The sequence below is a fragment of the Sceloporus undulatus genome, chromosome 4 (assembly GCF_019175285.1).
Source record: "Sceloporus undulatus isolate JIND9_A2432 ecotype Alabama chromosome 4, SceUnd_v1.1, whole genome shotgun sequence".
NCBI lineage: Eukaryota > Metazoa > Chordata > Lepidosauria > Squamata > Phrynosomatidae > Sceloporus > Sceloporus undulatus.
In genome coordinates, this window is record NC_056525.1 from 219,989,657 (window position 1) to 220,014,863 (window position 25,207).

The 25,207-nt window shown below is 40.1% G+C and overlaps 1 protein-coding gene across 1 annotated transcript in view; it reads left to right on the forward strand.

Annotated features, from left to right (window-relative positions):
- The window catches only part of CPQ (carboxypeptidase Q), a 355,408-nt gene that overhangs the window by 30,955 nt on the left and 299,246 nt on the right, over nt 1–25,207 (forward strand). The window contains exons 2-3 of the mRNA XM_042464939.1: nt 1,780–2,226; nt 10,931–11,138. Coding sequence (XP_042320873.1) covers nt 1,809–2,226; nt 10,931–11,138 — 626 coding nt within the window. The 5' untranslated portion in view covers nt 1,780–1,808. The remainder of the gene's footprint in view (nt 1–1,779; nt 2,227–10,930; nt 11,139–25,207) is intronic.

Consider the following 25,207-nt stretch of genomic DNA (forward strand, 5'->3'; position numbering starts at 1 on the left):
CTGTCACTAACTTTCTCAAACTCTGCAAGAACTTAAGGCCTCCTGCTCCCGCATGATACTACACCAGGGTAGGAAACTAACAGGGATGGGGGCAAGAAGAGATTCTAAGTGTCTGCACCGCCCTTATAATGAGAAGTCAGGGTCAGGTCAGAGAGAGTGAGAGAGACTCTCTGTGCACACACAAGGCTAGAGGTGGAACTGATATTTATATTTGATTTCATAGCCTCAAGAGGTATTTGGTGCTATCGTGCAGTGTAACAAAGATCTGATGGTCTTCCTGGGGAATCGACAATAGGATTCCAGAATGACTGATGGTTTTAACTTTGGAGTAACAAAATACTGATGGAATTTGAGACAATCCCTGGATGGTTGGATAGGACAATTGAATAGGGACATAAACCTGGGTGGTGTTTGACCGCTCTTGCAATGGGTCTCAGTCAGTCCTTACTGTGAGAAGATATGCAAAAAGCCTGAGGAAGGTTGGAATAATCAGCAAACCCATTTAGATTTTATTGTTAGCTTTTCTTGCCAGATCGGGGCCAGGGTAGCCTCACTGGCAGCCCTGCGTCCCCAATCTGTTGTTTTTCCTGGGCCACGGAGAAGTGGCAAAATGCCGCTTCTCCGTGGTCCGGAAAAGGGGTGTCCTTGGGACTTTATGCCCTTGGGCACCCCGGGAGCCACAGCCTGGCCTCTTTCTCCTCGGCATTGTTCCTGCGGTCGTTTGGTTGCCATGGGAACTATGCACGCGGCAAAAAGGAGCTCCGTTTCAGAGCTCTTTCCTGTGCTGCAGCCAAGCTGCTTTAAGTGGCCTGGAGCATCGCGGAGACATCACACACACACCACAGTGTTTGTATGTGGCGCATGTGTGACGTCATCACACGCCCCATGTGGACAGCACCGCATAACTACAGCACCGTCCACATGAATTAGGGTTAGGGAGCGTGCGGTTGGGGTGCACTCCCTAACCCTAGAATTGGCATGCGTATGCCGCTTTATGGCAGTCTGTACTGTGCCTAGGTCTTCCACATGTCTTTGGGCCAATGTGCCTTTCCTATGTGAATATTTCCTAATATTTATAAAGTTCATTGTGACCTCTTAAACATGCCTGACACTAGATATGAAAACACAAAACCCCATATTCCAGCAAGAGCGATGTAGACTATGCTAACAGAGGAGGGGTGGGATCTTGTCCTTCCCAGTCAACCTAGGCAAAAGCAAATTGATTCAGTCTTTCTTAGTTTGTGTGTCCTCCCTCATTGACAACTTTGCCCTCTTGGTCATACTCTGATGTTACTTGGCCACATGTGCCCCAGTTTTCATTTGTGAAACGTTGGAGCATATAAAATTGTGGAGTAACCATTTGAAATGTAGTCAAAAAGTGATGAGATGGTTTACAACACAGACATGCACATTGCACTATGGACAATTTTAGAACAAAAATTTAAATTATTTCCTTCACATTTCGGGGGTGGAGTGAGGACATGAGGAAAAATGAAGCTAGGGTGCATGTGGCTGACAAACCACGCTTTGTTCTCCATGTACTAAGTAGAGGACAAAGGGTGGGGGACTCTTTAAGTTCTCTTTCTCATTTGGCCTGAATAATGAATATTCACAGATTGGCTCTACAGTTCGGTCACTTTATGACTTTTTCGTCATTTCATTTTCACATGACAACACTTGCTTGGATTCGTTTTCATCCTGTCACAAGCTGCCATGCTCAAAAAGTAGAAAACTGCTGAATAGTTCTATGGCTTAGTGTTGTTTTTTCCTCTCCCACAGATTGACAAGGAAATTCACAGCAGAGAAAAATGAAGCTTCTGTTTTTAATAGTCTCAATGTACCTGCTTGGTCAAAACGAAGGAAATCCACTAAGTAACAAACCAAGAACATTTGATAACATTAAGAGAGAAATAGCTGACTATTCAGACGTTGCTAAGAAAATTATCAATCTTGCTGTTTATGGAAAGGCCCAGAACAGATCCTATGAAAGACTTGCACTTTTTGTGGATACCATTGGACCAAGATTGAGTGGTTCCAAAAGTCTAGACCTGGCTATTCAGTATATGTATGAAGCCTTGAAGAAGGATGGGCTGGAAAATGTCCACTTGGAACAAGTAAAAATACCCCACTGGGAAAGAGGAGAAGAATCAGCAATAATGGTGCAACCACGTAACCATAGCCTTGCTATTCTAGGGCTTGGTGGCAGTATTGCAACTCCTCCAGAAGGTAATCTGACTAACTTTTGGCAATATTTATCATAGATGACCATCATTTATTTATTTTTTTGGTTTGGTTTGATTTGGGGTTGTTTTTTAAACAGTACAGTGGTCCCTTGGTATCCGCTGGGGTTTGGTTCTAGGACCCCCAGTAGATATCAAAATCCATGGATGCTCACATCCCTTTGAATATAATGGCATATAACAGTGTCCCTTATATAAAATGACAAAATCAAGGTTTGCTTTTTGATAGTTGTTGGGTTTTTTGTGTTTTGTTTTTAATATTTTCAAGCTGTAGATGGTTGAATCCATGGATGTAGAATCCATGGATTTCGAAGGTGACTGTATATCTTATAACTCATTTTTTGTTCCTAGGACAGCACTTTCTTTGGTATGGTGTCCTTCACAAGTAGTCAATGGAGGCATGAGGCATTTTATAATATTTGGATTTATTTCAAGATGACATTTTTGAGCACAGCTGGAGCAAGGGTTATAACACTCCAAGCAAAGCTGAATTTATTGCCCACAGTTGGATCTCCAAAGAAAGGGATCTTAAACCTTAGATGCTCTTAGCTTATAATTCCCCAAAAGTTGGATGTTTGTTTTCCTCTTGGCCACACACAGAAACTGTATACTGTTGTATTCCACTCATATGTACTTTGCTTCCTACCCCTGATTGTTTCCTCCCAAGTGCTTGGCAGATTACTGTTTGTAGGCAGAATACTGTATATAGCTTGTGGAACACAGATTTGTGAGTTAAACTATCATTGGGTTTGCCAGTGTATTTCTGATGGACAATAACACACACAAACACACACTCACCATTTGCTTAAAAATAGTGGTTAAACAGAAATAATGTTCTCAGTTTGACCATCAAACACATCATGGAAAATGTAATTTTGGAAAGAAAAAAGAGTTAGGAACATTTTTCTTCATAAAGCTTGGCTCCCTTCTGTCTTAGTGGAAACTTCTGCAGGATTTAGAGCCAACTGCTACTGAATGACTTTCCTGTGTGGCAGAATACTTGTGGAATTTTGTCAGAATGTAAAATCCACAAGTCTTTTTCTTGAAAGTTACAAGAATAGAAGGAGACAGATCTCTGTTAATTCCCTGCTCACAAATCATTCTTCCACAATCTATTAGGGCTTGACACTCTGATGTAATATTGAAACATCCCCTCAGCCATTAGTACTATTTCTGCAATCTTAATCAAGGGTGACTGTGTGACCTACCCAGGGTTACAATTCTGGGAGGGGCAAAATGTGGGCATTGGCCCCCCTCCCCACAATAAGAATTCCTCCTCCCCAATAAAATTTAAGAACTGGAGGAAAATTTGGGAATGGGACAAAAACAGTAGCCTTTCTTTAGACCAATCTGGAGGGACACATGGTTTTACAGAGAAAGAACGGTAAGATGGAGGAGCAAGAGCAGTGAAGCTGCCCATCATCAGTTAGCAACTGGACAACAGACTGAAAAAAAGCACACAGGTTGAGAAAGGCTGGTTATTACCCTTCCGAAATGGATTCTGTTCCTATTGAACTGGGAATATTTCTAAATTGGCATCTATACACATTTTATGCAAAATTCCTCTATACAAATACAGTTGGTCTTTCTTATACACAGATTTTTTATACACGGATTCAAGCATCCATGATTTGAAAATGTTAAAAAAAAAGTATAAATTTCAAATATCAAACCTTGATTTTATAAGGAACACAATTTTGCTTTGTCATTGAGCATCCATGGATTTTGTTATTCACGGAGGATCTTGGAACCAAACCACAGCATATAACAAGGGTCCACTGTATGCAAAATGTTGTGCAAATCTCTATCGTCTTTGTTGTCTTGTTTTGGTGACTTGCTACCACTTTTTAAGCAGTGTATATATGAGGTCACTTTATATTAAACTTAAAGGCAACCAGTGTGATGTAGTGATTTGAGTGTTGGATTATGACTTTGGGGAATCCCTACTCAGCCAGGGAAACCCACTGGCTGACCTTGGGCAAGTCACACTCTCTCAGTCTCTGAGGAAGGCAGGGGCAACGCCCCTCTGAACAAATCTTGCCAAGAAAACCCCATGATAGGTTCATCTTAGGGTCGCCATAAGATGGAAATAACAACAATGACCCAAGAAATGTCCCGTTGATTTGGCAGAGTTTTGTTGCTCCATAAATCTTCATGGAACTGGGCTGCATGAATCCTTACAAGCTATACTGACCCTGGTCAGCCATGCTTCCCATAGACATGAAGGCAGCACTACCCATGCAGAAGTATCTCCCTTCAGGCTTATACCAATCACATATTGGCTCTTTTAGTAGGTTGGTACAGGTGCCATGGGAGCCAACATGGTGTAGTGGTTTGAATGTTGGACTATGATTCAGCTCAGCCATGAAACCCACTGGGTGTCCTGGGGTAAGTCACATGCTCTCAGCCTCAGGCAGAGGCAATGTCAAACCTCCTCTGAACAAATATTGCCAAGAAAAACCCATGACAGGTTTGCCTTAGGGTTGCCATAAGTCAAAAACTACTTGAAGGTACACAGCAACAACAACAACAGGTGTCATCTTGCAAATACGGTTAGCCTCTTGTGTTCCCACCCTATGCATAAAGAGAATTAAGTCTAATAAGAAAGAGAGTGAGAAAGTTGCTGGTGACAGAATTTTTTTCTCATACTCAGTTTCTTCCTTAGATTGACCTATTTTATAAGATTTTTGCAGGAACTATTGAGTTTGATTGATGTTCAAAGTATTGCAAATGCTAGATATCATTTATTTTTATTAGAAGCATTTTCCTCATGGATTTTAGAATTAAATAATCTCCTGATTAAATGTTAAAAGACAACTATTGTGTTTTATGCCCAAAATTTACACAAAACAAATAGTGTAATACTCAGATGACTCCGAAAATATAATGACTTTATTATTATTATTATTATTTTTGCCCTTTACCTTCTTTATGGCAACAACTTCTAATCAATTAGATGACTCCTTAAAGCCCTTTTTAGTTGACAAAATCCCCATCTCTGATTGGTCAAATAATACACGTTTCTCAAATTACATTTTCAAGTTCATTAAAATAAGTACTTGTAAAAATTGCCTTAAGATGCCACAAGATACCCTTCAACTATCTAAAAGCAAAGGATAAATTATATTGTTGAGGATTCAGGGAGTTACTTTTCCAAGCTGTGCAAAAGAAATATATATTTTCTTCCCTTATCACCATCAAAAGTGTTTTTTATTATATACTGTATACATCAATTCAGATTCAATCAGTTAATTAAGCAATTAAAACTAATATGATGTATCAACTAAGGGTTTATAGATAGATACTGTAGATAGATAGAGCAGGAGCCCAACTTTTTTTCTCCCCCACTTTATATGTATTTCTGTGTGGGCTTTTTGTGTTCAGAGTAAACATTTTCTCTGTTTTCTGCTCTTAGGGAGCTCAGTGTAGCATTAGAAAATCAGCTTTAGGAGAAATTTCAAAGGTGGCAGAGGCTATGAAAGGGAGCCAGTTTCCTGAGACCCCCTTGTAGGTGGCGTCTTTCATTAATGCAGCAAGGAACTGTCAAGAATAGCTACTGTTCTTTCTTTCCTTGATGAGCAATCATGAGCATATGTTATTATGTTTTATCGTTTGATATGGTGCATAAATGGTGGACTAGGATGAATTACCTGGTGCCAATTCCACTCATCTGTTACTGGAGCTGATATGTCATGTAGATTGCAGTGCCAGCCTGCAGAGACCTTGATTTTTCTAGTGGAAAATGAAAATTTGCAGATAGCTGGCTTTCGTTTCCTTCAGCGTAATTCCAGGCCATTGGATGATCCTGTCACTAAGACATTTCTTAGGTTTATGGGTGGAACTCTTCATTAGGACTGGCTGGAGCAGATCAGTTCACCTCCCTTACATGTCAACAGCAACAGCAGCACATTTTGCACTAAATACGCAAATGTGGCATGTTTTGCATGGATGGAGTGGGGGGGAGTTAGAAGCTCGGACAATCAACCAATTAAACAATTTTCATCTTTCTTATCTATTTACAGAATCTACCCACAATCTCTCTTGATTTTGTCCCTCTGATGTCAGCAAAACAGTCCACCCTACACACACACACACTTTAATAAGGAGCTAATTTATGTGATTTCATTTAGGAAGAAACACTGCAGCCCAGAGGGATTCAGATTATTTCCCCCTCTCACAGATGGGATTTCCATCATTGCTATCCTGCCCTGGTCACAGTACCTGCTCAGCATTTGGGGTGACCACTGCTATGCCACCACTAAAGCAGGGTGGTATGCAGATATGCTGTAATTTTATTTATTTATTTATTTATTTATTTAGGTATTCTGTGATTGAATAGAGTTACAAAGCATGCTATCTCACCAGAGTGGGGAAGAATGTGACCCAGATGACCCATATTCCTCCAGATTGGCTGGCATCCTGTCAGTGGCATATGCAGAGATACATTTCCCTTACACCTGTGTATGCTCTTTTTTAAAGTTCTGTGGCAGTTGGTTTTTGCTTCCTCCCTCTGCAGCACCAAACTCCTCAGACTTATCCCCTCTTCCCTTCATGGGGAAGAGAAAGGATCAGATAAGCATCTGGCTATGTCTGTGTAACCAGAAACAAAATGATGATAGCGGTGGTCAGATCTCAGGAGAATCCTGGTGAATCTCATCACTGCTGTACCATTTCATATATGTCCACAGGGACAAAGCTAGATGCTTCTTTGATCTTACCATTCTCCATGAGGTACAGAATAGCCACAGGGGCTATTGGTAAATCCACATGGGGTGGTTTATGGCTCCACCTAGCACGGATATGTAAGCAAAACTACTAGGCTATGGTGAGCCATATGAGATGCAGGGGATAACTCTTGACTGGGAATTTTAAGGCCCCTGTGCTCCCCTATCATGGTTCTTTTGTCTTTATATTTGGATGTCAAGTAGTGCAGTGCTGTGCTGTCCAGATTTCTCTTCCTCCTCCACCTCCCATCCCACAGACGTTCCCAAGGAGATGCACAACAAATAGAAGCATTTAAAACAACACATAAATCTGTGTTTTCTATCCCACCCTTTATCATGAGATCTCAGGGTGACATACAATTAAAAATTAAAATGATATAACTGGTTTAAAACTATACCACAAGAGAATTATTTAAACAGAATAAAAACATATTAAATATACTACCGTAGGCCTTTCAGATCCGCGGGGATTCGGTTCCAGGACCCTGTGCAGATATGAAAAAAACATGGATGATTATGCCTTACATTAGAATCATAGAATCATAGAGTTAGAAGAAACCACAAGGGCCATCCAGTCCAACCCCCTGACATGCAGGAAATCTAAATTAAAGCATCCCCGACAGATGGCCATCCAGCCTCTGTTTAAAAACCTCTAAGCAAGGAGATTCCACTACACTGCAAGGGAGTTTGTTCCACTGTCCAACAGCCCTTACTGTCAGGAAGTTCCTCCTAATATTGAGATGGAATCTCTTTTCCTGCAGTTTGCATCCATTGCTCCATGTCCTGTTCTCTGGAGCAGCATAAAACAAGCTTGCTCCCTCCTCAATATGGCATCCCTTCAAGTATTTAAACAGGGCTATCATATAACATCTTAACCTTCTGTTCTCCAGGCTAAACATCCCCAGCTCCCTAAGTTGTTCCTCATAGGGCATGGTTTCCAGACCCTTCACCATTTTAGTCGCCTTCTTTTGGACATGCTCCAGTTTCTCATGGCAATGACATAAATGTTAATGCTTCAGCGTGCCTGCTTTCACATTGCTGTCATTTTATAATAATAGGTGTGACAACCTGTGGTTGATTGAATTTGTGGATCCAGAGCATGCAAATCAAGAGGGCAACCTATAAACTTAAAAAAGCAGAAATGGCTAATGATTTAAAACCATGTCCATGTTCACTTACAAGTAATCCCAAAGGATTTAATAAAAAGCCACGTTTTAACCTGGCACCAAAAAGACATCCATATTGGTGCCAATCAGGCCTCCAAGGAAAAGACCTTGCCCATAACTGGAGAGCCATAGCAGAGAAAGCCCTCTCCCATGTCCCTGCATGATGTATTGTTCCCACTAATGGGACATGGAGCAAGGTCCCACCATCAGATCTTCAAGTATATATAGGGTAGGCATATGTAGGAACCAGTGCTCAGGAACCAATACCATATTTGTGCCCAATGGCTAAAACTGTTTCTTTCTTGGAAATCTTAAGACTAGCAGCAATGGTTCGCAGACCAACACTGGTCCACCGCTTTGAGTAGCACTGAAGTAGAAGACAGATCTATAAAGCTAAATCCATAACCATAGTACTGGCATTATTATTTAAATCTTGTCTGGATTTCGTTTCACTTGAGAGAGAATTTTTATTGAAGGGCAATGCTTTCATTCCCCCCCCCCCCCCGCCCTGTAGCTACACTGCACAATCCTGTAAGATAGTTCCGATTTGACATCGATCTCCCGCAGTCAAAGTGCAACACTCAAAAAACACCACCATGCTGGCTCATAGTAATGACTATATGACTTTAAATAACTTGGGATATAAAATGCATTATGATCAGTTAGATGAGAATGTGCAGAGAGTTTGCAGCAATATTCTGAAAAAAAAATGTGGGGAGGTTCTAGTTCTCTTTCATTCTTTCTAAGTCCTATAGAACAAACCAATCTGGGCAGTAGTGAGGCAGTGAGAGATTGGGTGCTGATGCTAGGATTTGTTCTTGTGTTTAGCTTTTGCTGACATGTTTTGTGGCTTTCAGGTGAAATGCATAATGGTGGAATTCCAGGCATCCATTACGACTTCTATATTTACTAGCCAAGGTTTGCGCCTGTTGTTGAATAGTTTCCATTTACCTCTGTAACCAATCCACAAGACTGTAAATTAAGCATCCTGGTCATCTTGTAAATGCTTTTGTAAAAGCATACACAAAAAGTAGGACATGTGGTTCCCAAATGAATAGCCAATGAAAACATATGCTGGATAAAAGAGTGAGAAAACCCTCCTGGCTACCACTGTTACTTATAATGATTTATTTGTTCTCCTAGGCAAGACTGCAGGATAAGCAGAGATAATGTGTGTGCAAATTTTAATTGCTTTTGCTACAGTGTTTATTTATACAGGAAATGCAGAAACTGGAGATCTCTTTTGTAGAAAAGATGAAGAAAAATCTACTAAAAGGAATTTCTGTAGCCAGGCCACTGATTTTGGATTTATATAAATCACTTTCACATTTACCTTGAGTGAAAAAAGGGAAAAAAACAAACCTTTCACATGTATAGAAAACATATTGGATTAATTTTGAATGGGTCTCTTGAAAAAGAATTTGCCAGTAGACTGTGCTCTTCCTACTAATGTTTCATGTTACTCAGCAGCCAGGCAAAACATACAGTATGAATTCTTGGAAAATGTGTGAGGCATACATCCACACCTTAAAGCCCAATGGAGAGCATAACATTAATTTTTCTTCTTAATGTTTATTATTGAACCTAGATTGATTGCATGCCTGATAAAAAAAAGATATGTGTTAACTTGAGAACATGAATGAGCTGCTCTTTTGGAAACTACTTTTCTCTAAAGAGAGTAGGCTTTAGAAACATTTCTTTTAAAAATTACAACACTGAGAATGCAGAGGCCATATCAGTAGGGAATTCTGGGTGTTGTAGTCCACAAAGGTAACTTTGCAACTTCTGAAAGAGAGTTTTCAATAAAGGCTGATGAGCTGACTTACCTATTACATGTAGCAGACTAGTCAACCTAGCAGCAAAAAAGGATGTTTCTTGTTCCCCCTTCCAAAGAATCCAAAGCATCCAAAGAAAAGAGGCAGGCAGAGTACCAGGGGAATGAGAACACAGCAAATACAAGTGCTACACTGCTTTTACCATATCCCAGCTTCTCTCTCCTCCTCTCGTTTTCCCCTTTTGTCCTCAGCATGATGTTTTGGTTGCTGCAAACTGAATTCAAAGTGCAGAAGCAGTTTGCGTTCAATTAACTCAGCAGGGAAACGGGGAGAGGAGTTGAGCGTCTTGACCTTCCAGTAGGCAGTGACAAAAGCAAACTGCCACAGCCTCCCTTAACTTTTGTGTTCCTTCTCAATAATTTTTGCAGTCTTGATCACACTGATGTTGCTTGGCCACACATATCCTGATTTTCATCTGGAGGGTATGCCACACATTTGATGACTGAAAGAAAATCTCATTGTGTCCTCAGAATTCTTATTTGGAAAGGCAATGCTCTCCTTTAGCCACTTATCCTCTCGTCTACATAGGTGTTAGGAAAGTTGCTTCATCCGGAGCCTGGGAGCAGCCATAGAGAAGCTACCCATAGATAGGTGTGTCACAAGGGAGGACAAGACAGCTGCTTCAGGCTATCGATATGTGTGACATTATGGTCAGCAGTGTTGGAAATGGGTCAAATTTGATCAATTGGCTCACAAATGAAATACGCAGCCCCCAATGAAATGAACAGCTATTGTTGATGAATTAGGGTAACCCTGTCTCCTGCATTACACATGTGGACAACTTTTAGGAAATTTAGTTCTTCTTTTGATAACATTTTCCCTCCTTTTTTGGCAATGACCAGAGCACTTTCTAGTGCATAGTGTCCTTGTCTTAATTATCAGGCAGCCAATATGGACCAGGTGCCAAAATGTCTCAAGCCAGTTCTGTCTTCATAACTGTGTGGATTTTTTTTTATTATTACCAGGCATTACAGCTGAAATCTTAGTAGTGACTTCATTCAATGAACTCCATCAAAGAGCTCAAGAAGCCCAGGGAAAGATTGTTGTTTACAACCAACGTTATACTAACTACGGAGAAACAGTGTTGTACAGAAGTCAAGGAGCAGTGGAAGCTGCAAAAGTGGGAGCGAAGGCAGCTCTGGTCAAGTCCATCGCTCCATTTTCTATTAATAGGTAAGAGCTTGTTATTTGGTGTGAATAGCTCTTCACCTCTCCTTCACTTAGATGTACAGCATGATATGAAGCTTTTTTCTTCCCAATAAAGAAGGGGCATCTTTATTGGAAGCACTTACTCTGTCTTATCTCTTATCTTATCTTATCTTATCTTATCCTCCTGTTTTCTTCTACCAGAAATTCAAGTAAGATCTTGGTCAGGTAAACATGCTAGCAAAGCCTATTTCTCTGCCACTATAATGCTTGCCAATGCTTGTTTGGGGAGTGGTGAAGGCTGCTTCTTTGTCCTCGTTCCTCCCTGGTTATGTTCCTGGGCCTAGCACTGTGCCCTCCACCTGCTACTGACTGTGAGCATAGATAGGGTTACCCTGATGCATTCTCGTGCCCCCTTGCCCAGTGTCAGACTGTTCCTTCTTCTTGAAGTTCATGAGAGCATCCAGAATGTCCTCAAATGCACCTCCACATTTATCCAGGAGCCTGGTGCTGCACCTGAGAGGCTCTAGTTCATGTTGCACAGCTGAAGCAAGGAGAGTTGTACAAGGATGTAATAGATACCTCCTTCCAAAATGCCCTCAAAAGTACATAAATTGCTGTGACCAGGGATTATGTTGGTGTGAGCCACTCACAGGTTCCTAGCTCTTACTCCCCATGGTGCTTTTTTTGCTGGAGAGCACTTCAGTAGTGATGCAAGAAATTCTTGTTTATATGTCTGATCTGTAGAATGATACTTTTCTGTGTATTGCTTTGCCTTTCATTGCCCTTTCTGACTCATAAAGAAAGCCAGGGGATTAAGGGAGAGTGGCTGACTGAGTAAAGGGAGTTGTCATTGCTTTTATACAACAAGCCAAGGTTCCAGTGTCCCTTAAGGAGCCAGTCATTCTGTTGACAGGCAAAAGCAATTTTTATTCCAACAGACTTTTAGCAAATGAGAAAAAAAGAGTTCTTAAAAATATGCTGTTTTGCTTTTTAACCGCTTTTATCTTTTCTGTTTATTAAATTTATGTTTTAATTTTTTTAATATTATACATAGTTTAGTTATATTATAATGAATCTGTTGCAGGTTTTCATCAGTCCATTTCTGGGGGGGGGGGGAAGCAGGTTATAAATAATAATGGTGATCACGATGGTGCTATATTTCTTTGTTTATATTAATTTTAAACAAAAGATGGCTTATGCATGTTTTCCAGGCTTTGCTTCCAGGTATTCAGAATGACTCCAGAACTCCTGGTATTCAGGGGAAAAAATAGTTCCTTTCAAATGTAAATTACAGATTTTATATATTAATTTATTAAAATGATTTCCAGGCTACCTTTGGCCCGTAGAATCCTTCCAACACCACCTACAAGATTTTTTTAAAAGTACAAAAACAATAATATAATGGAGTGGAATTGAATAAAAGGAGCAGTAATTTGATTAAAATCAAGTAACTCCAAAATTAAAAGTCTTTTAAAAATACTAGGGCCTCCCAAGATTTCTTAGGGACCTGCAACTTACCTGCTTCTGAAAGGAGCTTAAAAACAAACAAACAATTATCAGATTTTTAAAGTATAAATACAAAGCAAGAGGGGAGAAAAAGAGAAAAAGAAGGGACGTACATAGGATATGAACATGGGCTAGGCATATATATTAATATAAGCAGTGTCCCGATGTCACAAACTACATGGAATGAAAGAATGTAGAAGATGTGGTAGATCGTAAAGTTCTCTCTCTCTCTCTCTCTCTCTCTCTGTGTGTGTGTGCGTGCGTGTGCGTGCGTGCTAGAGGTGACAGCAAAGACAAAAGCAAGAGGAAAGTAGAATAGTACTCAATAGCACTTAGTAAAGAAAATGAATTGGCAACTGCTTGTTGACAGAAAAAAGTCATTCATTTGGCAGAAAGACTGAGATAAAGAGGCGGATGGTCTGATCTTTTGGATCAGTTCAAAATATGGGTCCCTCTTTTCCAGATTATGGATGTCACCTGTCATATGGCCAGGAGCATCAATGGGGTGTGTGTTGGGGCAGGGGTTCAGACTGCACCAGGTGACACCCTAAGGGGGTGTGACGCCACTACTTCTGCCTTTTGGCAGAAACAAGCTATGGTGGTCACCTATGTCACTTTAAAAGGGTGTGAATGGTGTGGGACTCAATGAGAAGAGAAAGGAGAGGCCCCAGTTTTTTTTTAAAAAGCAATTTTAAATTTTAAATTTTTATTTTTTAAAAAAATTAAAATATTTTATTTTAATTTTTTTTTAAAAAAATCACATCTTACTAAGATTTCACTTTAACCACATGAAACTATGTATATGTAACTACATTTAGGCTGTGCATATGATATTGTAATTCAAAAGTATAATTTTAATTTTGCTAGTTGTGTATGTCCCAACTATTACCATTACAATCAGCGACACACAGCATTAATAATAATAATAATAATAATAATAATAATAATAAAATTTTATTTCTATACCGCTGTTCCAAAGATCACAGCGGTGTACAGCAAGGATAAAAACAGATAAAAACATCACATCAAAACCCTCTACCCCAACAATGTCACAAAACTAGCAATAAAAACATTTATGAACAGCAACAACAATACAAGTGGCTGTGTAGAATGGAATACAACAACATTGCAGAGGGGAAGCATAACAACAAGGCTCATGGAGGGAAAGCCTGGTGGAACAAATAAGTCTTCAGGTTCTTCTTGAAGACATCAAGGGAGGTGGAAGTACGGAGCTCGTTGGGGAGGGAGTTCCAGAGCTGTGGGGCTGCAACAGAAAAGGCCCTTCAAGATGAAACATACCTAGCATCCGGAACTCTTAAAAGATGTTTCTCACCCAATCTGAGAGTGCGGGGCGGATTGTATGGGGAGAGGCGGTCCTCCAAGTACCCTGGCCCCAAGCCATTTAGGGCTTTATAGGTGATAACCAACACCTTGTATTCGGCCCGGAAGCGAATAGGCAGCCAATGAAGATCTTTTAAGACTGGTGTTATATGGCTGGCTCTGGAACATCCAGTAACCAGCCTAGCAGCCATATTCTGCACTAATTGAAGCTTCCGGGTCTGGTACAAGGGTTGCCCCATGTAAAGCGCATTGCAGAAATCTAATCGAGAGGTTACCAGAGCATGTACCACGGTTTCAAGGTTCCCCCGGCCAAAGAAGTTTACAATTTATGAGTAACTTTAGAACAAAAAACATGATTAAGGATTCTATATGGTGTGATATGGGAGGAGGTCAGTGGACACTGTGTTCGACACTATGGAAATTATCACACAGGGTAAGGAGGAATGGCTCCTATCCCTACCCCATCCTGAAGTTGTCCTTATCATGTCCATGCTTATCTCGTCCTTCTCCCATCACTGGCACCCATCATTGTATTAATGGGAGTTTCTGTTAATACAAAGTGACGGGGCCATGCTACTTGAGTGACAGGAGAAGGATGGGATGAGTGTGATATCGTCTGAAAAAGTTATTGCAATCATGCAATGAGGATGACTTCAGGACGGGATAATGACAGACATCGTCTGTAAATCTTAGCGTGATTGCACCATAAGGGGTAAGGACGGGAGCATTCTGTCCTTTTCCTGTGTGATAATCTCCTATGAGTTACTGCACCGGATGACTCCAACTGTGACACCACTGCATACAGCTGAACTCATGTACAAGAGGACCACAATGGCTGATCTTGAAAAAGGAATGTTGTAGAGTCAGGTTAACCCTCCACATTCATGAGTTCCACTTTCAAGAATTTGTTTATTCACACATTTTAAGCTGCTGCTCAAGTAGCTTGATCTTCTTGCCCTATATCTCTGGCTCCTTCTCCTCCTGCTGCTAAAACTGTCAGCCAGCAGCTGGGGGGGGGGGTGGGGAGAGGTAGATCAGCAGGGACGATTTTGAGAATGAGGCTGAGGGGTCATGGTGGCAAGCTAGGAAAGGATAGTATGAGCTGGGACTTATGGTGGGAAAAGCGTCTGTAGTATTCATGTTGGTTGGAGCTTACGATATGTATTCACGATATACTCCATGTGAATGTGGAGAGCTGACTGTTTAAGTGTGAAGACCAACACAGTCTATCTTTTTCTTCTCACTTTCAGGATCTATTGTCATTGCTGTCCCTTTTGGCACTCAAATTTGATATCTTTTGAAAAAAAAATATAAGAACAGACTATAGCAATAAAAGGTAATGGTAAAGGTTTCCTCTTTGACAAGGTTGTCAAATCATGTCTGACTAGGAAGCAGTGCTCATTGCTGTTACTAAGCCAAAGAGCCAGTGTTTTCAAAGATGACTCTGATCATGTGGCCAGCATGTCTGCAAAGAACACTGTTACCTTCCCACCAAAGTGGTACCTGTTTATCTCCTTGCATTTTTACATGCTTTTAAACTGCTAGGTTGGCAGAAGCTGGGACTAGTGATGGAAGCTCTCTCCATCATGTGGCACTTGGCAATAAGAAGAGTCCATATGCTCACAGTATATTTATGTATTGACTAAAACAAGGCTAGACAATTTGTGTCTCTCCAGATATTGTTGAACTGCAGGTTCCACCAGCTGTAACCATTATCGCAAAAGATGGTGGGAGTTTTTGCAACCTAATGCTATCTGGGGTGTCACATGTTGTCCACCCTGAACTAAAACAAGGATTGTACAAAACCTCAGATAAGGAGCTGTATTAACATTACTCACTCTTTTTTGGATTTCTTTTAAAATTTCTCACATTTCACCTAAAGAGGAACACACAACCCCAGTATGAATTTCATTTTAAATAACATGCTGGTGCTAAATGAAACAAAAACACAGTGTTTTGGTTTTATGTTCTTTTAATTCTTCCAAACTTTGGTACTGAGATCAGTATTTGTCCATTGTACAGAAATTGTGTAGCCAGTCATGTGGCCAAGAGTTCAAGCAGAAGGCAATGCTGATATCAAAGCATGGTGATTTGAACCTTTGGAGAACATAGGAAGAGAATATTGTATTTTGAAAAGTGTGTTTCTGCTAACTATGTATGGTGTGAAAGCTGAAAGGAAGAAAATCAATTCATTTGAAATGTGGTCCTGATGGAGTGTTCTACGGATACTGTGGACTGCAAAAAATAGAAATAAACAAAGCAAGACTGAAATCTCCTTGGAAGCCATGATGACTAAACTGAGACTGTTTTACTTGAGCAATATCATGAGATGACATGACTGAATAGAAAAAACCCTGTGTACGTGTGTGCACATGTTTGTGCCTTCAAGTTGTCTGTCAACTTTTGTCAACTAAATACTCAAATGAAGTTTTAAGTTACTGTAATGCAAAAAATTTGGAAACTGAAAGAAAATGCACTGTTGTGTGAATGGATGAATGGGTTCTTTTGGTGTGTGTGTGCACCTTCAAGTTGCCTTTTAATTTATGGTGACCCCATGAACTTAATAGGGTTTTCTTAGGCAAGGGATACTCAGAGGTGAGTTCCTTCTTTTGAAATATAGCCTATAGCACCTGGTATTTGTTGCCAGTTTCCCATCCAAGTACTAACTAGGCTGACCCTCCTTAGCTTTCAAGATCGGATGGGATCTGGTGCCTTTATGGTATCTAAGCTCAATGGGAAAGACTATAATGCTTGATAAAGTTGAAGCCTTTATTAATCTTGTGTATTATTATTATTATTATTATTATTATTATTATTATTATTATATCCTGCCTTTCTCCCAACATAGGGACTCAAAGCAGCTAACAGCAAATTTTAAAAACAATACAATTTAAAAATAATACAAAATTTAAAAAGTATAAATATACAATTTAAAAAAAACAATTAAAAATTTAAAAAATTAAAACAGTTATGAATTAAAATGTAAAATGTTAAAAATACAAACCTTAAGATTAAAAATGTACAACATTTAAATCCCAGCCCTTATCAGCTTGAAAAGGCCTGACAGCATAAGAACCTGCCGCTGAAAGGGTAGCAGGGATGGAGTCCCCTCAGCCTCTCTAGGGAGAGAGATCCAAAGCTTGGGAGCAGCCACTGAGAAGGACTTCTCTCTTGTTCCCACCAAACACACCTGAGAGGGTGGTGGGACAGAGAGAAGGACCTCTCCAGATGTTGTAGTGGCCTGAGAGCTAGACTATGATTCTGGAGACCAGGGTTTGATTTCCTCCTCAGCCATGAAATCCATTGGATGACCTTGGGCAAGTCACATACTCTCAGCTTCAGGAGAAGGTAGTAGTATTGCCATAAGTTGGAAATGACTTGAAGGCACACAACAACAACAACAACAACAACTGAAGGTGAGAGGAAGAGGATGGTGGATTGATTCAAGCAAGAAAGACATAGCCTTGAATTTTCAAGAACTGAGCAGGGCTGTTGATGGCTGGTGCTTTTGGAGATTTACCATTCATTGGATCATCATAGTCACGGCTGACATGGTGGCAATTAACAACAGCAAAGAAGCAAATCAGTGCTGTTCTGGATCACCAAAGTCTTCTCTAAGCCAGTATTCTGTTCCCCAGTGATCAGCCAGGTACCTTGAGGAAGGCCACAACCAGGATGTGTGGTCAATAATACCATCCCACTCCTGTTCCTCAGTAACTGGTGTGTGGAATTATAATTCCAGAGGTAATATAATGCCATCATGATTACTAGCCATCTGTTCTCCAAAAATCTGATTTTGAAGGCAAGCCATCCAAGAGAGTTAGTATGATGTAGTGGTTTGAGTATTGGACGATTCTAGAGACCATGATTTAAATGCCCACTCAACCATGGAAACCCACTGGATGATCCTGGGCAAGTCACACTTTCTGAGCCTCAGAGGAAGGCAAATCTTGCCAAGAAAACCTTGTGATAGGTTCGCCATAAGTCGAAAACTGAAGCCACACAACAACAAGAGCTTCCAAGATGGTGGTCATCAGTATATTCTGTAGTAGCAAATTCCATCATTTCCTGTCGATCTAATGAGTTTACAATATTGATTATTTTGTGTCATTGCATGGAGAATTATATTGCTGCTGTGGCAATGTACCGTCTTCCCACCATAATGTGGAAATTATTTCTGTTTGGAAGTGAAGTGGAGGCATTACATTTTGTATCTTCCTAACATACTCAGTGCCTATTCCACATTAAGGCGGGATACAAACCGCCGCTTTGCGGCGGTCTGCCGCCGCCGCCGGTTAGTCCGCGGGGGAGCCGGAGCCTCCACATGGCACGGCTCCCGTGCAGACCGAAAAAGAAGCTCCAAAATGGAGCTTCTTTTAGAGTCGCGTTTGCGATGTAGCGAGGCGCCAAGGGCGCACTCGCTACGTCACAAAGGACGTGACGCGTACGGACGCTCAGCGTCCTATACGCAAAGATGGTGCCGGCCATGTAGAAGGTCCGGCGCCATCTTGTACGGACGGAGTCCGTATTAGGCCCAGGGGCGTCTAGAAGAGACGCCCCTTTTTTAAAATGGGACGTCCTCTGGACGTCCCAAATGCCAGTTTGTAACCGGCCTGGCCTAAAGATGACAATGCCTTTGATCCATGCTACAGCAGGCAAAGAAAACCAGAAAGTCCATTTTTGGAGGCAGCATCATGACAACTGTAAGATGTGCTTCATCCCTTTCACTGTGACAGAGAGCAAAGGAATTATAACATATGAAGAAATTGAACAGCTGCTTATTTTCACTCCTCGACATATGAAAATTGAATCGTGGCATTCCAGAAATAAGTTCTATCTAACATTTATGATATGCAGTACTAGAAAAAGCACCAGACTTCTTCTTTTTTTAGACAGCATGTCTGCAGTTCTGGCTATTAAAACAGGCTTAGCTTCAAATTGTTGGTCTTGATTATTGGCAAGCAGGGGAGCCAAAAAACAAAAGATGGTGAGCAGTAAGGATACGTTAGACTTCGCTAAAACTGTTGTAGCACCCCTGCCCCACATCCTTGCTCCAGTCCCAAACCCCCAGCGACTGAAGAAAAAATGAGATTAAATGGATTTGAAGAGATGATTTGGGAAGGAAGTACCAAGTGATGAAAGCCACAATCTGATCTGTATCACTAATCCTTTGTATTGCATATGATTTCCCAGTAACAAAGACCAAAAGTTCTGCTTGAATGAATATGGTAATCCTTTCTCTGATTTTTGAGTGTGAGAACAGCAGGGGCCAACTGAGTATACCGAGAACTGTCATGAAATACTCAAATGTTCACATCTTCTTCCTCAAAAATGGATTAATCGATTAAATAACACCAAATGAATGCAAGTGTAGTGCAATAGTTTGAGTGTTGGAGTGGGATCTTGAAGACCAGGTTCAAATCCCTGCTTGGTTGTGGAAACCCAGTAGGTGACCTTGGGCAAGTTACACTCTCTCAGCCTCAGAGGAAGAGAAGGTCAAACTCCCTCTGAACAAATCTTGCTAAGAAAATGCTATGATAGGTTTGCCTTAGGATCACCATAAGTTAGAAATGACAAGGCACACAGCAACAATGAATGCAAATCAGAGTATGTGAAAATTACTATTTGAGTGACATTACCCAGACTTCTGTAGGCAGCATGCCCGTGGCCAAAATGGCTGGAGAATTCTGGGAGTTATTGTCCAAAAACCTTTCCCAAACTCCGAAGCGAATGCAGTAGAACTTTCAGATTTATTATTTAAAAAATAAATCCTTTAATGATCACCAATTAATAGACATTAATCCTCGTTTGCATTAGGCTCCCAGGCTGAGGCCAGCTATCAACACAGAACAATACACATGCAAATCACTCCTGCATTCCCAGGCTCACACAGTATTTATACACCCAATTTTTCCAGGCAAAGCATTCTCTGAAGATGCCAGCCACAGATGCTGGTGAAATGTCAGAAAGAAACTCTGCTAGAACATGGCCACATAGCCCGAAAAACCCACAAAAAGCTATGGATGCCGGCCATGAAAGCCTTCGACTTTACATATAATATCATACATTCTATGTTGAAATTCAACTCTTTTGTACCTAAAAGAAAATATAAAGGAAAAAAAGAATAAACAAAACAGGACAGAATTAAAGAAATCATATCTAACATTTACATAAAAACATACATCCAATCACATTCAAAACTTCCTTATACCTTCCTTCTACTGATTCATATGTAGATTCTTTTCTAGCATACCCTTTTTTGTAAGACCAGATGTTTAACCTTCCTTTTAAATGTAACATATCCTTAATTTACAAATTGTTTACTTCCTTTCTTGAGCTTTTCTTTCTCCGTCATGAAAGTTTTTTCTAATTATGGCACGTTCCTATTATAATTATTTTTACTTAGACTTTTCTTATTCCGCCATCATACTTATATTAACTGTATTTTCCCATTTTTTCCTTTAGATAGCTACAAACTGTCCCCCCCCCTTTTCATTATAATCTGAATACTGAATATTTTCAGAATACTGAAAATAAAGAATGTGGATTGAGACTGGCCTGGCCAAAACTGGCTCTTAAAGTGTGAGTGAGTGCTGCTGGCAGTATTTTTTTTTAATTAGTAAAAATTAGCAAGAGATGAAACAAATACCACATATGCATTTGTTGTGAAGCCATTGTCTCTTCTCACAGTTGGACAGAAGGAGCTGAGTGTCCTCCTCAGATGCTATTTGAACTTTTCAGGATACCAAAAGATCATTTTAATATGAAAGATGTAAGTGCCTGTTATTTTGTCCTGTCCTCTTTGTGTGTGTGTGTTTTTTTTTAAAATAAAATGTGTCCTGGGTGACACACAGAGGCCTAATGTCACTGCTGCCACTCCACAGTGACAAAGCCATGTCTGCAAGTGACAAGAGGCAATGTCCCAGCCAGTGTAGATTTCCTGCCTTCAATACCTCCTCTTAACCCCCCGTTGTGCTTTTCCTTGTCTGTCCTACTTACAAACGGCACTGAGCGAGCTCAGCTGGACACGGAGCCTATTGTCAGTCAGCATCAGGAGGTATTGTCAGCTTGCATTGCCTGGCCTTTTTGAACATTTTTATTTTTGGAAGATTGATTGGAGGTGCTGATTCCACCTGATGACTTCATTGGATCCAGAAGCCTGCTGAGCCTGAGGAAGAAAAAGTTAACTACTGATTTCTAAATAATGATTTCTAGTGGAGTCTAACCTGTCATACTGGAAGCAGTAGGGAGGGGATACAAGCTAGGAAGGAGATACTGCAGAAAAGCAAGGCAGAAGAAGGATGGATCACTCACTTTCCAAACTTACAGCTTTCTGAGCACTTCACTTTAATGCATTTTGCCCAGTAAGCACAGGGCTGCTTGCCTGGTTCTGAATAGCTTTGACTATTCTCTCTGATCTCTATAGAAATAATTTAACTGTTACACATTAGAGATGGAAAGAATATTTGAAAATATGTTTTCAAATGTTTCAAAAAACATTAATTGAGTTTTGAGAAACCCGGACAAGAAAAATCCTGAACTGATGAGAATCTTTGCAATTTGGGACTTATTCTGTGCAACAGTCACACAGTTGTTTTGCATAGAAAATATCATTTTCTGCACAGAAGACTGCATTTTTATAAAATCATTCTTCACACTATTTTCCACAGAAACAAGATGAAAAAGCTGTGTGCCACACAACATATTGGGGAAAAAAATCTTCTCTTTCTGTTCTTAAAAAAAAAAATCTAAAATGTTAGTGCATCAGTGCATGAATGAAATGCCAGCTTTGCAGTACATTTATCCCTCCATAGCCACAGATTGTTTATCCACAGCTTAAACACACAAACACACACACAAACACACACACACACGGGATGTCATTTTACTATGCCATTCTATTTAATGGCACTTGAGCATCCATGGGTTTTGGTATCCATGGGAGGTGCTGGAACCAAACCTCAGCAGATACCAAGGTCCCACTGTATAGTTCTAAGAAAAACTTAAATAGAAAAGAAAGGAGGAGGACATTTGCTCTCCAAACCATAGGACCAGTGCAGCATTCCATGCTCCTACTTTGTTTTGCTTTTTTAAAGAAAACTTTGGCAGACTCTTAGTGCAAAATCAAGAAACAGCTACATAAAGTCCCCCAAAAGAACAGAATGAGTGAAAAACAGAGGTAACAATGGCAGAAGCGAAGAAGCTATACTGTGAGAATTCACATGTCTTTTGATCTGATTGGAAGTTCTTCATATTACCCTATTTGAGCCTGCTCAGGTTTGGAGGTCTTCAGGGGATGGCTTTCGCCTGGTCTTGTTACTGGAAATTGTATGTTTGCCATGTTTGGTGAGGTTATGTTTGGTGATGACAAAGGTGATGGCCTTCTCAGAGGCTGCTCCCAGACTGTGGAATTCCCTCCCACACGATCCTAGGCTGCCTGCTCTATGCTCTCCCAACAAAAGAACATTTATTGTAGTTTTGAATATTGGTTCTGAAGAAGGGTCTCTTCATGAGGAGGAGATACTTTACTTTATCCTAACTGTTGTGTTTGAAAAACCTTAACACTTTAGGTCAGTGTTTTAGATTAGTGCTTTTTGGCAGGACAGTATAATTCTTTTTATTTTACATGTATTTTATTTTTTAAAAAAATGATTTTTAGCTGTACATTGTTTTGATTTATGTTATGAACCACCTTGAGTCCTATACTGGGAGAAAGGTTGGATTGAAAATCAATCAATTATTAGAAATACTGTAATTTTATCAGTACATATTTAAATGTAAAAATGTTTTATGAAGCCCAAAACAATCAAAAATATTTTTTAAAAACCAGTCAGTTATTCAGTCAATTAAATAGTGGATTGGCCACTACTGTGAGCCAAAATTCATGTCACCCCTCCTAGTGTATAGATTTTCCCACAGCCTTTATGACATATTTAGCCTCCACTTTGGAGGGCTACAAATATCCATAGACTGATAATACCCATAAGCAACAACTTGGGCTGCCAAGCTTTCAAAAGCCTGGAGAGATGGTCACCTTTTCACCTTACACAACTCTATAATGACAGTAATATAAATCCAAGTCCAGCTGAGTCTCCTACAGCTGTGCTGTGTTCTTGGAAATTATGTTGCTAGACAATTTATAAGCAGGTGTTAGATGTTTCTAGAATTAGAGAGTGCTTTGTGTGGCTTTCCTCACACTGCTAGGACAGCTTCAGGTCTTGTGCTTATCTCCAAAACCCACTTCATTCTTCATGCATTAAAAGGCAAATGTTTGGAAACTCATGGTGGTTGTCTCAAGATCCTGCGAATTAGCTCCACTTTGGTGGTGTTGGTGGAGGAGGGTGTCTTGGTAGTTGCTAGCTGCAGTTGGAAAAACCAGGAGAAGGATTCTTCTGCTCATTTTGCTGTGGCTATTGCTATTTGCAATAGGAATCCACAGGAGAGATACATCTCAAGATGACTGTTTTATTGGCAGAAAAACTCTGTGTGGTCTTTAAAGAGCTTCTTCGTAGGGTTGCCATAATTCTCTACCATAAACCGGGACAAAATTTAGACCAAAATGCAAGACAATTGTAGGATAAAATTTAGACCAAAATGTAGGACATTTAAGAAAAATGGAGGACCTTAAATGTCCTATATTTTGGTCTAAATTTTATCCTACAATTGTCCTGCATTTTGGTCTAAATTTTGTCCTACATTTTGTCCCAGTTTGTGGAAGAGAATTATGGCAACCCTACTTCAAGGGACTATTTAGAATAAAACTCCAGAAATTTCTGAACCAAGAACTCTCAAACCCTATACTGGGCAAGTGCATGTGAATTCCATTGGATGCTCAGTTTCTATTTCTTTTATCTGAAATTGCAGCCGGAGGAGGAAGAGAAGTTATTTCTAGGTGTATCATGTCCCAACTCTCATCGTCCTTGATCATACTGGCCAGAGCTCATGCTGAAAACATCTGGAGGGCATCAGATTGGAGGAAGGCTATTTTAGATGGTGAGGGAATATTTAGGGTGTCTGGGAAGGAAGGAGAAGGGGAAGAGGAGGAAGAAGAGGAAAAAGCAGCAACACCTATAACATTTGTACTGATAGGAGTTTAATCTTTCTTCACCGATAATTGGAGTCCAAATCTTAGAACTCTGCTTTGGTTAGAACCAACCAACTGTATGCCACTAATGCAATGAAAGCAACCACCTTCAAACCTCCTTCTTTTGCTGACTGTCCAAGAAAAACTGTTCATCTAGTAAAGCTGGATCATTGCTAGAAACCATGTTATTTCCATATTAATTTGGCTGGAGCCAAATCTGGGAATAAAGCAATTTTGCAGTTGACTTTGCGAAGACTCCCATTTGGTTGTACTAGAACATCACCACAGTTTATAGGAAGTGATGCTTGTTAAAAGAAAACTTTGGATCTCCTTGCTAAGCCGTCCGCATTTTCTCCTAGGAGCAACATTTGGCATCAAACCGTCAAGATTTTAGAAGACTCCTGAATGATGCAGTTGTGGGCCAAGTGTAACAGAAACTTGGCCAAAAATAAACCTTGAAAACAAACATTGACTTAAAAATCAATAAACAGAATTTCAAATATTTAGCCTTTTAGAGATCTGGTGGTGTTGATCTATTTTGCCCAGTTTGAAGACAGAATGTAACTATTTAGACAAATTGGAAATACTAGGAATAAATTGGGAAGATACAAAAATAATCCCTTGCTGTGAGATTTAACGCAAGTGAACTTAGAAGTACAGCTTGTTGAATTCACTGGGGTTTACTAGCAAATGTGTTTGTACAGGACTGTAGACTAAATTATGTATTTCTGCTAGAAACTAGAGTTAAATGAGGGGCAGGATAGTTACATAAAGGTTTGGAATGTTGCATATTTACTCTAAATAGCAGATAAAGCAGCAGACAGTAAATTTAAGTTAAATTTTTGTTATCTTAGATCAGCCTGCCCAACTTGGTGACTTCCAGATGTGTTTCATCATCTTTGATCACTGGCCATGTTAGCTTGAACTCATGGTACTTATGGTCCAAAACATCTGGAGGGCATCGGGTTAGAGGAAGCCTGCCTCAGAGTATCCATGAATGCTGGAAGGGCTAGTAAATTCTTGTGTGGTCAGTTTCGCAATCCAAACCATAATGTTCCACAGCTGTAAATAGGTGCAATATTTTTCCAAAGGCAGAACATGTGGGGATTCCTACCAGCAACAGTGACTGTTGTCACGTTGAGTCAAATATTATTTACTATTT